This window comes from Canis lupus, chromosome 28 (genome assembly GCF_011100685.1).
Source record: "Canis lupus familiaris isolate Mischka breed German Shepherd chromosome 28, alternate assembly UU_Cfam_GSD_1.0, whole genome shotgun sequence".
NCBI lineage: Eukaryota > Metazoa > Chordata > Mammalia > Carnivora > Canidae > Canis > Canis lupus.
The window spans coordinates 40,814,318-40,827,137 of record NC_049249.1 but is presented as its reverse complement, the minus strand read 5'-3'; the positions used below and the strand labels follow the sequence as shown (position 1 = coordinate 40,827,137).

The window sequence follows — 12,820 nt, the reverse complement described above, 5'->3', positions numbered from 1 at the left end:
CATTTAGGTCTTGTTTGATTTTGCTCGTCACAGCTTGGTTTTTCTCTTATAAATCTTGTATGTATTGTGTTAGATTTGTACCCAGCACCATTTTTTTTTTTTTTGGTGCTAATGTAAATGATGTTCTTAATTTCAAATCTCACTTGTTTGCTGATGGTAGAGTAAGAAGTGGGCTTTAATAGATTAACTTTGGATCCCAGAAACTTACCATAATCACTTATTAGTTCCAGGAGCTTTTTGGTCGGTTCTTTGGGATTTTCTACATAGACAATTACATCATCTGAAAACAGATAGTTTTAGCTCTTCCTTCCTAATCTGTATATCTTATCCCTTTCTTATCTTGTTGGGAAAAAGCTGGGACTTCCAGAATGATGCTGGAGAGAAATGTTCAGAAGGGACATCCCTGCCTCGTTCCTTCAGGGCAAATGTAGATTCATGGTAGTTTCACTACCATGAAGTTTGATGTTCAATGTAGCTGATTTTTTTTTTTTTTACATGTTCTTATCAAGTTGAGGAAGTTCTATTCCTAGTTTGCTAAAAGCTGTTATCACAAATAGGTGTCGGATTTTGTCAGATGAAATGCTTTCTGTATCCACTAATATGATCTGTTAGTTTTCTTCCTTAGCCATGATGTGACGGTGCATTACATAAACTGATCTTCAAGTGTTGAATCAGCCTTGCACACCTGGGATAAATTCCACTTGATCCTGGTATATAATTCTTTTTGTACGTTATTAAGTTGGATTAGCACATATTTTCTTGAGGATTTTTGCATCATTGTTCAGGACAGATGCTGGTCTGTAGTTCTCCTCTCATGTGACACTTTTGTTCTGGTATTAGGGTAATGCTGGCTTCACAGAACAAACTCAGTTATCTTCCCTCTGCCTGTGTTTTCTAGAAGAGATTATGAAGAGTGGGTATAATTTCTTCCTTAACTGTTTGATAGAATTCACCAGTGAACCCACTGGAAAATTATTATTGATTCAATTTCTTTAACAGATATCAGCACATTCAGATCGTCTATTTCTTCTTCTTCTTCTAAGATTTTATTTATTCTTGAGAGACACAGAGAGAGGCAGAGACACAGGCAGAGGGAGAAGCAGGCTCCCTGCAGGGAGCCCGATGCGGGACTCCATCCCAGGACCCCGGGGTCACGCCCTGGGCCAAAGGCAGACGCTCAACCACTGAGCCACCCGTCGATTCCTTCTTGTGTGAGCTTTGGCAGTTGGCGTCTTGCGGGGAACTGGTCTGCTTCGTGTAGATTATCAACTTGTAAGCACAGGGCTGTTCATAACACCAAATCAACTTTTCAAAACTCCACAATCTGCAGCTTGAGACACAAGTGTTTAGAAGCCCTAGAGGTAGGGTTTGGGGTGTTTAAGGAGGAGGTTACGACTATAAACAACAGATTTGAAGAGAATAAAACTCACCTACGGCAGGTACCATTCTCTGGGCTGCGAAGGAAAAGGTTCTGAGAAGAGGGAAGAGTCTGAAGGGGTGGGGTCCCCACGACAGGCCCAGGCCCTCGGCCTGCACTCCCCCTCCCCCATCCTGCCCCGGGGCCCCAGAGAAGTGACAACGGAGCTGTCTGGTGGGCTGTGGGGACGGCCCTGAGGGCAGCGCTGGGGCTGAGGCACCACATCGGGGGTCGCAGGCCTGAACGGCGGGGGTCCGGGGAGAACAGGCACATTGTCCTGCACCTGTGAGCAGTGAGGGCACAGACTGCACGAGCTCTGTCGCCCGGGAGGACCCGCCTGGGTGGGGAGCTGCCTGCCTGTCCACGGCATCGCTCTCATGACCCCGACCACTCCTACACGCGCGGCAGGGGCCTCAGGGCCTGCGGATGGACGCGCGCTGCCAGCAGCTGAGCGTGAGGAGGCCAGCCTCTCTGCCTCCCTGCCTCGCCAACCGCAGGCCCTCTCACGGCCCCGCCAGGCTCTGCTGGGCAGGAAGCATCGGCGAGGACCCCACAGACATGTCCCCTCTGTCTCCACTGACCAAGCAGTGGCTGCTGCTGGCGTCCCGTCGGGGGCACAATGCATCTGTGGGCTCGTGCGCCACAAAAACTCTTTCTCGCCCCCGACTGATGGCGATCCTGGGCACGGCCCTCACCGTGAGGCACAGTAAGCGCTCCCTGTGATTTGAGAGAACGTGCGCTGCGGAAAGGCATGGCAAGTCCCCTTGGATTTTTACCAGAACCATTTACTTTTACACGCAGCCGACAAATACTTACAATCTCTAAATCCTGCGTAGCCTGTCTGACTTCCTCGAGTGGATCCAGCCCCTGGAACTTTTTTCTGTGTTCGTGCAGTTTCTGAATGTGCTGTGTTACGGTTTCTTCTAGATGCTCCTCTCGGAAGGCACTGAGGACACGAACGGTGAAGGAAAAAGTTTTACATGTCGGGTCGCGTCTCAGCAACTCTTACTCCAACAGGGGAGAAAATTGTCCCTTTTCCCCGAGTCACACTCTAGTCCTGGGGCTCAGGGGTTGTCACGACGTGGTGACCGATGTGGTGACGTCACGGTGGCGGTGAGGCCACCTGCCCCCCTCCGGGCAGCAACTCAGGCCCTGGCGTTCAGAAGCTGCGAGAACACACACTATGTTTTCAACTGCAGACCCAGGTAGGAAATGCCTCACTCAGGACAACGCACGGAGAGCCACACGCAGGGGAGGTGTTTGTGTTCACAGGAGACGTACACGTGTAGTAAGTCCTTAAGCAGGACGTGCTAAACTAGGAGCAGACGTACTTGCTCTGCCAACATCAGGGCTCTGTATGGTCTTTGCTCTTAAATGCAAGGGCGCTCAGCACGGCACAGCCTTCTGTGCCCCGCTGTGCAGGGTGGCCGTGGAGTCCGGGCTGTGTCTGCCCTGGAACATGACGGGCTCCCGCCGGCCTCCCTGGAGACCTCAGCCCCCGCCCCCGCCCCGAGCAGCGGGCTCTGTGTTGGCCTCCTTCACTTTTCAGCATAATGGCTGAAGGCAGGGTCCTGCCCCCACGGACCCCGAGGGTCAGCAGCTCTGACCCTGCTTCCGGGTGGAGCCATGCCCACGGGGTGGTCTGGCCGGCGCTCAGGAGCTGAGGGGACACGGGCATGCTGTTGCACGTGGCTGGGGGCTGATCCGATGCACAGACCTGCAGGACGGCCCCAAGTGTTCTGGGGATGAATGAGGAATGACTCCCCAGAAAAGAACACCCCTTGGCCGCCCACATGTCACGTCGTGATGGCCTTCCTCCAGGCCTCTCCAACTGTGGAGAGGGGGCACACAGCAGTGGGCACTGCCAGGACATGCAGGCCAGGCTGGTCCTCCTGGGAGCCCGAGTCTCCTGCTCACACCTGCAGCCTGCGTCCACTCAGGCTTCCGGCGCCCAAAGTGGGGCTGGTGCAGGTCAGGAGGGAGCAGCTGGAAGGCAGGAGGGACACAGGGACGGTGCCAGAGCCCCAGGGCCTCCCAGCAGGGTCCCAGCACGCCTGGGGGTGTGCAGGGCACGGAGCAGCAGGATCACCGCGCCCAGTGTCTTGTGAAGTGAGTCAAAAAATGAGTGCTTTCTTGGCAAAATGCGCGCACGCACACACACACAGACACACATGTGCACACACGCAGACTCAGTTCAGGTGGGTCATCACGCAGACAGCGGCCGCACAGCAGCTGGGGACGGATGAGGGGCTCAGCGGGCATTCCCGGGGCGGGGCCATAGGTCAGCGCCGGGGCTGAGGCAGCTGCAGGAGTGCCAGGCCCCCCGCAGCCCTCCCCCCTGTACCCGGAGCCTGCCGTGGGGGCGGGGGGTGGAGCACGGGGGCCGTGGGCACACCTGCAGGACAGCGCGCTCAGCCCCAGCAGGGCGGAAGCAGACCCCAGGCACCAACCTCACGTCTTTGCTTGCGTGCGAGGACCTCTCTTTGCTTGGCCTCATTTTTCCAGATGGGTTCGCTGGCGTAGTCTCATTATCAATCAAATCCGTGGCGAAGGGAGCCTTGGAGGCCACCTGGGAGAAAACGCGACATTTTCAGGAATCCAAGGGAACGCTGCCATCCACACAAGCCAAGCACCGGAGGAGATCCCCTGGCGGCTGGACACGGGCCGGGGGAGGGCACGGCGCAGGGCCCGGAGGTGCGGGGCACAGAGACGCTGGGCGGCCCGGAAGGTGACCCCCACCCGAAGTTGTCCGCACAGACACAGAAAACACGCTCGATGGCCCAGGTCTCTCCCAAGGACGCAACTCTATCTCCCACCGCTGAGGTCCAAGCTAACCGGCAAGCGCAGCTGGAAAGCCGGTACCATCAGCTCACGGCTCTTAGATCAACGACGTCACAAACGCACCCAAATAAATGCTGAAAACCCAAGAGAAGTACTTCAGGGTTGGCTTTTTCTGAGGAAGCTCACCGATTCCAAGTGAGAGCCCGCCACGCCGGGAGCCGCCGCCGTCCAGGAGGCCCTGGGCTCCGAAACACTTGCTGGACCTTCCCCAGCGGCCCTGAGTTCACATGGGGAGCGGGCACCGCAGAGGTGGAGGAAGAGGGGATAAAGGGCGATGTGGCCTGGAAGCTCCCGGTAAGGACTCACAGGCCATTCAACTCATTTTTGAAAACAAATTCCTTAAAACTTGGACATCGCAGCGTCATACGGCGCCTGTGTGAACAGCACGATAAATGCTAGAACGCGCGTGATTTCTGAGGGCCGGTGCGCGGGGCGCTAGGATTTCTGGTCACCTGGACCTGCGCCTCCCCTTCAGGGCGGCAGCCCTCACCCCCGCCTGGAGCCTTCCTTTCCCTCCTCCCTCCGGGGCCTCACCGGGGAGTCTGGGTGGAGCGCGGCCTCCCCTGCCATCCTCAGCAGCTCTTGCCTCCAGACCTTGGCTCCCACCCATCACATGTTCCCTCGCCAGGGGAACTTTTCAAATATGTCTCTTTAGGTGCGGCCCTGCCCCGGTGGGAGATCGCAAACATTCCCCTGGCTCCCGGGGACGAAGCTGGAGAACCACCGATCTCTCCTTACCCAGGGGTCTCTAGACCTGTGTGTGCGTGTACGTGCACACTGTGTACACACCTGTGTGCCTGCACCTGTGCCTGTGTGCACCTGTGTGGGTGGACCGGTACCTACCTATGTGCACCTGTGCCCCCACCTGTGGGCGTGCACCCAGTGCTATGTGTGTGCATCTATGTGTTTGTGCTTCTGTGCACGTGGCTGTGTGCCTGCCCGTGAGGAGGCACGCCCCTTGGGGTGTGAGAAAGCCGGGTAGAGGGGAGGTGCAGGGGTGTGGAGGGCAGGGTGGGCTCCTTGGGGAGGGGAGGGTGAGGCGGGCGCTGCTCCTCTCCCCCCGGGGCTCCAGCCGCTGTGTCGCTGGGATTACCGCGGTGCTTACCTGCACTGGGGGCGAGGTCTCATGCGCCACCTAAGTGGATTACGGGGCCGGACCGGGGCTGTCTGGCCACCACCTGCCTGACCCTTAGAACACGCTTAACCGCTGGGGCGGGGAGGGCCTCTCGGAGCCGAGGGCGGGCGCTGGCCCACTTTCACGTCCCCTAGACGTCATTCCAACAGCAAGAGACGAACAGATGTAAATCCAGTAGGTGCTTTTTACAGTCAGACGTGCAACCTAATGTGTATTTAGTCTAGACGTATATTATTTGGAAAGAAGCACCCACCACATCTTACCGTCCGTACAAAACACAGAGGAGGAAGACGTGGCAGATACCCAGCCTCTGCAGAGAGCGAGGACCCCGGGGGTTGAGGAGCTGGTGCGTCCGTCCTGTCCCCACCCCTTAGCGGGAGGGCTGGGGACAGAGCCTGCAGCCCTTTCCCGGAGGACACGGGGCTGGTTTTCACTGGCACATGTTGGTCTCCGCGGGTGCCTGCGACGGTTGCCGGGATCAAAGCCTGGGTCACCAAAGCTCAAAGGAATCGCAGCTTTGACTTAATGAGCTACTTCCCCAGGCTGCAGCAGCGCCGTCCCCACAGCCCGTCCGGCTGCGCGCGGCCCCGCGGGGCACCTGGCTCACCGCGTCTCCCGGCAGCTCCGAGAAGGCCGAGCCTCTGTCCTGCCAGCTGCCATCGGGGTTCCCCTTCCGGGCGCTGCCCGCCTACCCCGGGCCCACTTTTCCATCACTTTCCTTAATTTTAAAAAGTCTGTGGTCGTTCTTCACAGATAGTAACCTTCTGTCACAAACACGTCACAAATATTTTCCTCTATCTTTTGACTCCACGGTATTTTAGGCCATTTAGAAATTTGACTTTTATTTTTTTTTAATTTTTAAAGATTTTATTTATTTATTCATGAGAGGCACAGAGAGAGAGAGAGGCAGAGACACAGCAGAGGGAGAAGCAGGCTCCATGCAGGGAGCCTGATGCGGGACTCGATCTCGGGTCTCCAGGAGCACGCCCTGGGCCAAAGGCAGGTACCAAACCACTGAGTCACTGAGGGATCCCCGAAATTTCAGTTTTATGAAGTTAAAATTTTCTATTTTTAGTTCCAGAACTTCTGTATTTCCTATTTATGAATCTGTGTGTCACCCCAGGTTAAACAAATGCTCCTAAGTGTCCCCAACGGTGATTACGTACAGCATCTCCACGCAGTTCACCAATCACACAGGACGGGATAACCTTCCTGCAGACTCACAGAAGTCGGGTCTCCAACCGGAATTGACCACGTACACAGAGAAGTTAGCTCCAGGGCTGCCCCACACGGTCCCAGGAGCCCAGAAGGGGTGGGGACCTGCGTGTCCCGCATGGACGGACAGACGGAGGAGCATGCCAGCTCCGGCCACACAGAGTGTCTCTCAGCTGGGAGAAGAGGTGCGGCTGCACCCCAAGGGCACGAGGCCGAGGGAGAGAAGCCAGACATGGAAGGACGTGCGCTGCGTGATGCCACCCGCACGAGGTTCCCGCAGGGTCGCCTTCCCAGAGACGGGGGCACGGGGTGGTGACAGAGCCTGAGTCTGGGGTGGGGGTGGGGGTGGGAGAGGCCTGGGGGAGGGGGTGGGGGACCGCACCGCAGGGAATGTGCTGGGTGACGTGGGGCCGGGTGCTGACAGTGGGGATGAGTGCCGTCCCACAGGCTCACGGACAGGAAGCACGCCGCGCAGCAGCCAACGGCCTCCACGACTACGACGGCGCCTCAGTCCAAGCCTGAGAATGGGCGGAGCACAGCGGCCTGCCGGGAGCCTGCCACCACCCAGGGGGCGAGGGGTCTCCGGGCCGGGTGCGTAGTGCAGGGAGAGGCTGGGAGGGGGTCCCGGCAGCCAGCAGAAGGGAGGTGCACCCTGGACCTCGTGTGGACAGGGCGGGGGGCTCTGCTGAGCGGTTTGCGCGCTTGGGTCCTGGACAGAGGAACAGGGTCCAGCCTGACTCGGGCACCCTCCCCGCAGCCCTGAGCCCGCCGAGGGCCCCTTGCTGGGTCCGTCCCAATCAGCACCCAGCGCAGGCTGCAGGGGAATCGCACAGACGGACAGCAGGCATCACCTGGCACAGACGGCCGTGAGTCCCATACGTCCAGCCCGAGGAGCCAGAGGCTGGTTGTGCAGGGGCCTGTGGGTGACACCACATTCCTGACCAGCAGGGGGTTGGGAGTGACGAGCCTGTGCAAGCCTAGGGGCAAGGGAACCCTCCAGAGCTGCTGCACCTGCTCTGAGGACTCACGGAAGAGCGGGAGCCCAGCAGCCAAGAGCAGAGGGCTGCCTGTGCAAAGGCCCTGTGGCAGAGAAGAGGCTCTAGGTGGGATGACGAGGAGGCCGGGGGGGCACTGGAGGGCAGTCGGGGTGAGGGGAGCTGCAGACAGGGAGGCCGGCACCCGTGAGCCGAGCAGCGTGAGCGTGAGGACACAGTCAGAGGGCTGCTAGTGACTGGGCCCTGGAGAGTCCATGAGGCCCGGCTGCCAGGGACAGAGCCAGCCCTGGGGACGCCTCACCCATTAAGGACAGGAACAGCTTCTCACTGGGCCTGACAGCGAGGTGGTCGGGGCTCTGGGGGGCACGGAGCACATGTCCCTCCAGGAGCTGGACGGCACCGGGGGACAGCTCGGAGGGTGATGCTGCCCGGCCTTGACCCCAGGCTGGGATGGCTGCAGGGGAGCTGCTGCAGGGAGGCGGCCCGGGGCCCCCGAGGAGGCAGCTGGCGGAGGCCCATCCGCAGCGGAGCTGGGAAGCTCGGGCAGGGCTGGGGCGGGACGGCGGGCACATGTGGAGTGGCAGGCCCGGGGCGCGCGGGGAGCAGCGAGGCCTGGGCGGGCGTGTGCACCCCGGAGCTGGCCGTGGACCGGCTGTCCCGTGGTCACGCTGAGTGCCCGCCCTCGAAGGACGCACAGTATCTGCCGGGAAGTAATGGGACACGGGGGTTTGCTCTCACTGTGGAGGGGGTGTGGGCGGACGGTCTGCGGGACCGAGGCCTGGGCCTGCGGCAGGCGTCCCCACGGGCGGCAGCTCTCCAGCCGGCGGCCGACAGCGTAACTCCAGGCGGGGCCTCGGGGGCTGGCCCAGGGCCCCGGGGGGGGCTCCATCTCGGACGACCACTCCCGTTCGGACGCCAGCACAGGCCGGGGTGTGCCCCACCCCGCTGGCTGACCGGCCACCAACCAGGGCTCCCACTACCCCGCGGGGTCAGCGGCTCGCTCGAGTGGCTCGCGGAACTCAGACACACCTGCTCCCGCCTCACCCGTTAGGGGCTGTCACTCAGGGCCAGCGGCGGGAAGGCCGCGCAGGTGCGGCTGGGGCTGCACACCCTGGCGGGCACCAGCCACACGGCGAGGCTACCTGGGGCCCCACCCGGAGTCGCCCGTCCTCAGAAACCGTGTGCTCCGCGGGCTGGTACGGACAAGACACGCCCACCGCCCCCCGGCCCGCGGGCTCCACAGCTCCGTGGGGACAGACGTGTCTGTGGTGAGGCCCGGGCGTCCTCTCACGGGCCGGCGGAGCCTCGGGCGCTGCCTCGACGGGGCTGTGGGAACCTGTAACTTCTTGGCCTCGGTCGGAGGATCCCGTGGCCGCAGGGGTCACCCGGGCCTGGGATCCGATCCAGCACAGCCACCCCACCCCCTGGCATCGAAGCTGTTTCCCAGCTCTTGCTACAGTGAGCGGACGGCATCCGGAAGGCCGTCCTCCCGCGCGAGTCTTGCTCCCGAAGTGACGACCCGTGGGTTTTGAACGTTTACGTATGTCAGGCGGGGGCGGTGACGGAGGGGACAGGGCCCGTGCCATGAAGACGCGGAGCACAGAGCACGGGGCCTACGACACGCGCAGGCACACGTGCGGGGCAGGGGCAGGGGCAGCCTGCACCGAGCCAGGGCATGAGGTGCAGGCGGGAACGCGACCCCAGAGTCGCCGTAAGTGCAAAGGCCCCCGAGCAGCTCACAGACGACCGGGGTGTGCGGGTCGGAACGTGCTCGAGAAGCAACATTTTTCCCATCTCCTGACAAAGGTCTCCTCCAAGAGGAGCACAGGTGACGGGACGAGGGAGCGGGTCCAGGACCAGCACACGGGCTGCCGTGGTGTGGGTGACTCCCACGACCCCCACGCAGACAAAAAACGCTCCACTGTCTTTTTTCAGGTGAGAAACCGTTGCTTTGTTTAAAGGGACAAAGGCATCGTGGACACCATGAGGGAGCAGGAGGACTGGGCCCAGGGATCCTGATGGGGAGGCGCGGCGGGCCCACGCGCGGCAGCCCCGGGGCCTCCCGGGTGTGGGCAGCGGGCAGAGGTGCGCAGGAAGGCCCCCGCACGCCCGTGTCCCCCAGAAACAGAGCAGCGCTAAGGGGAAGCCGCTGTGCAAACAGGGACCCAGGTACGGACCCCACAACCCAGGTACGCCTACGGCAACGAAGCACATCCTGCCCGTGCTGTGCTGCCCCGGACGCGCGACCTCGGCCCGATGGAAAACTGCGGGACGACACAACTCATCCGCACGGGGCGGGGGGGGCACGCAGGGCTGGGATGGGAGGCTGACCTAACGGCCTGTGCACCCGGCCACCCTCCCACGGGCGACGGTCTGCGCAGGAGCAGCAGCTGGCCAGGGTGGGGGGGCGGGGGCGACGTGGATGACGCCACAGTGACCTCCCGCGGGGGGCAAGAGCACAGCCCGGGACTGTGCCCCCACGACCTGGGAGCTGGCGGGTGGGCACCTCGGGGACCGGGGCACAGCCCGCCACCCGGGCCCCAGGCTGAGACTGTCCGTGGCAGGGAGGCCCAGAGAGACACCACGGGGCGCCTCAGCCTCAGGGTGGGGGTGCTCAGCCTCCCCGCAGCCGCCCCCCGACCCGACTCCTTGCACGGGAAGGACACAGGCTGGTCAGAGGGCTGGCGGGCGGCGGCAGCCTGGCCACAGGGAGGCTGCTGGCCGACCCCCTTGGGCTTGGTGGGCTGGACGGGACCCCTCCTACCCCTGCCCTCATACCCGACTCCGCCACGGAGGCAGGGGCTTGCTGGGTGCGTCCTCCGCCATCCTCCTGGTCCGGGCGCGCTCCCTCCACTCGCGCAGCACTCGCTCATCTCTGGGGAGGACACGCGGGTGAGCGGCACAGCAGGGGGGCCGGCTGAGCTCCAAGCCCCTCCCCCCCCACCCCACCCCACCCCCGCCCCGAGGGAGGTGCTGCTCTGCCCCCGTCCCGAGGCTTCGCACGAGGGGACAAGCAGGACCCCCAGCCCCCACCGGTGGGGACACCAGGACGCTGCCCCGGAGAAGACGGCCGGCTCTGGTCCCAGCTCAGGCGTCAAGGCCCTCACAGGCGCCCGGGACGTGAGGGCACCACCGACAGGTCAGTGTCCTGCTGGATGCCCCAGTTCCACTTCTGAGACTGAGCCTCTCCCGGCCCATCCCCTCGGCGGGGAGCACCATGCTGCTGGCACGGCCTGCCCCTGCGTTGGGACCTCCCTACCCCCTGCCCCTGTGCTGTGACCTCCCTGCCGCCCTGTGCTGACCTCCCCCCACACACACCTGCACTGTGACCTCCCTGCCCCCCTGCCCCTTGCTGTGACCTGCCCACCCCCCGTGCACGGTGACCTCCCTGCAATGTTGCCCACTGGACTCGCTGCCCGCAGCGCAGGAGGGCTGCAGTAGCACACACTTGCACAATTTCTGAGCTGAAGGTGAAAATCATCCCGACTGGGCTGTGGCTGCAGCTCTGGGGGTGGGATGGGGTCCCACAAGTCCTCGCTAGCCCCGGGCTTCACCCACCTCACACCCTGGAGCTTGGAGGGTCTCCTCCCAGCACCCCCAAGGCTGCTCCCTGTGCCCTCCTCAGGGGCTCCTACCCCTCAGCTGAGCCAGGCTCTCTGTTCTCCACCCAACGCTCCAAATCTAGGGACTTTCTACGACTGCACCTGTCACCGTGGCCCCGGACACGGGGCTCCATCTGCGCATCCACTACCTCTTGGTGAAACGGGAGGGAAGGACCCACTCCGTGAGGAGCTGCCTGTGCAGAGAACCAGGTGGCACGACGGGGTCCGCAGGCTGTGTGAGAGCCCAAGCCACAGGGCAGGACTCGACACTGTCACCAAGGAGGCCTGCGAGCATCACCTCAGGCCCACGGCGGAGAAACCGCGAGCATCCATCGGCCCTCGGTACCCAAGGGCTTCCTTCCACGCAGGTGCGCAGCACCCTGAGCTCCACCGGAGCCCGACCTTGCCACGTACGGGAAGCACACTTACACCTGCTACGTCCCCCAGTGGCCAGAGCTACCCGCGGGCCAGCTCCCTGTGACCGTCCCGGTGGCGGCCTGGGCCGGGGTAGGGGTGCACAGTGAGCGGGACTCACACTCACGCAGTGCAGACGCTTACTGCGGGGTCCAGCAGGGCAGAGGCTGGGGCGGCCGCTGTCACGTAATGCCGCCAAGAAAGGGGTAGACGTGAGGGCGGAGGGGACCCACGGGCAGCCAGGAAAGGAAGCGGCACAGTGGGAGGCGATGGCGGGCGCCCCCAGCCATCAGGGTCAAGCCAGGACATGTGTTCCTGGGGGCTCTACTCGCTCAGCCTGGGGTGCGCCCGGATGTGCAGACCCGCCCTGCAAAGCCGCTTGTGCTGGGCGCACACCTGGACCCGGCGCTGAAGCAGCAGGAGGACCTCTCTGCCCTGCAGCCTGGACTCCAGCTGAGGGACTCTGGGGGCACTTGGGGGATGGCCTGAGCTCAGGCCGGGTGGCCGCCCAGCACCTGTGGCCAGTGACCCGCACGGCCCTGCTGTGACGGCCGGGACTCCAGGTGCGGCCCAGGCCACACCCCCAGGTGTCAGCCACACGCGGAGGCACCCCCGCCATCAGGATGACAGCCCGTCGTGAGCCCTGGCAGTTCTGAGGGCCTGACCTCTCCCTCCATTCACAGAAGGGATCGGACCCCAGGAGATGGCCCGTGTGGAGCGGGGACGGTGCAGGCGTACCACTGCCACGCTGTGCTTGGAGCAGGCTGTCCCCACCGGGGCCTCACGTGGGATCATCTCAGGATCGAGGAGGGTTTATTCACAAGGGGAACAGCACACGGCCCCAGGGACAGAGCAGGAACCCTGGGCTGGAACAGGGGCTGCAGCTGCCCCAAGTCCCGGGAGGAGGGCCCCGGGCGGACTCACAGGGGGGATTGGGGGGTGATAAAGGGCCTGCCCTCCGTCTCCCTGCCGGTAAACCCAGCCAGAAGGTGAGGGGCCCTGGGGTGCCGGGGCTGCGGTCCACGCTGGATGGCCTCCTGGGGCCCGGGGCCCGGCAGAGACAGGTGGGCAGGGAGCTGCAGGACAGGCCCCAGCCAGGCCCCTGTGGGGTCAGCAGCGCAGCCAACCAGGCGGGCCAGGAGCCCACTGCGCACACGCCGGTAGCACGTAACTTTCCTTAGAAAGGACTTGTGAGCCAGGT

The 12,820-nt window shown here is 62.6% G+C and overlaps 1 protein-coding gene across 7 annotated transcripts in view; it reads right to left on the bottom strand.

The window, feature by feature from the left end:
• LRRC27 (leucine rich repeat containing 27) overlaps window positions 1–12,820 on the bottom strand; it is a 35,966-nt gene that overhangs the window by 3,829 nt on the left and 19,317 nt on the right. For 6 of the 7 annotated variants that reach the window (XM_038579178.1, XM_038579174.1, XM_038579175.1 and 3 more), the window contains 3 exons: window positions 10,382–10,478; window positions 3,868–3,986; window positions 2,234–2,363 (listed from right to left, as the gene is read on the bottom strand). In XM_038579178.1, the coding sequence (XP_038435106.1) occupies window positions 2,234–2,363; window positions 3,868–3,986; window positions 10,382–10,478 (346 nt within the window). Of the gene's footprint in view, window positions 1–2,233; window positions 2,364–3,867; window positions 3,987–10,381; window positions 10,479–12,820 lie in introns of those variants that run through there. The other variant, XR_005380794.1, reaches the window with a different exon arrangement.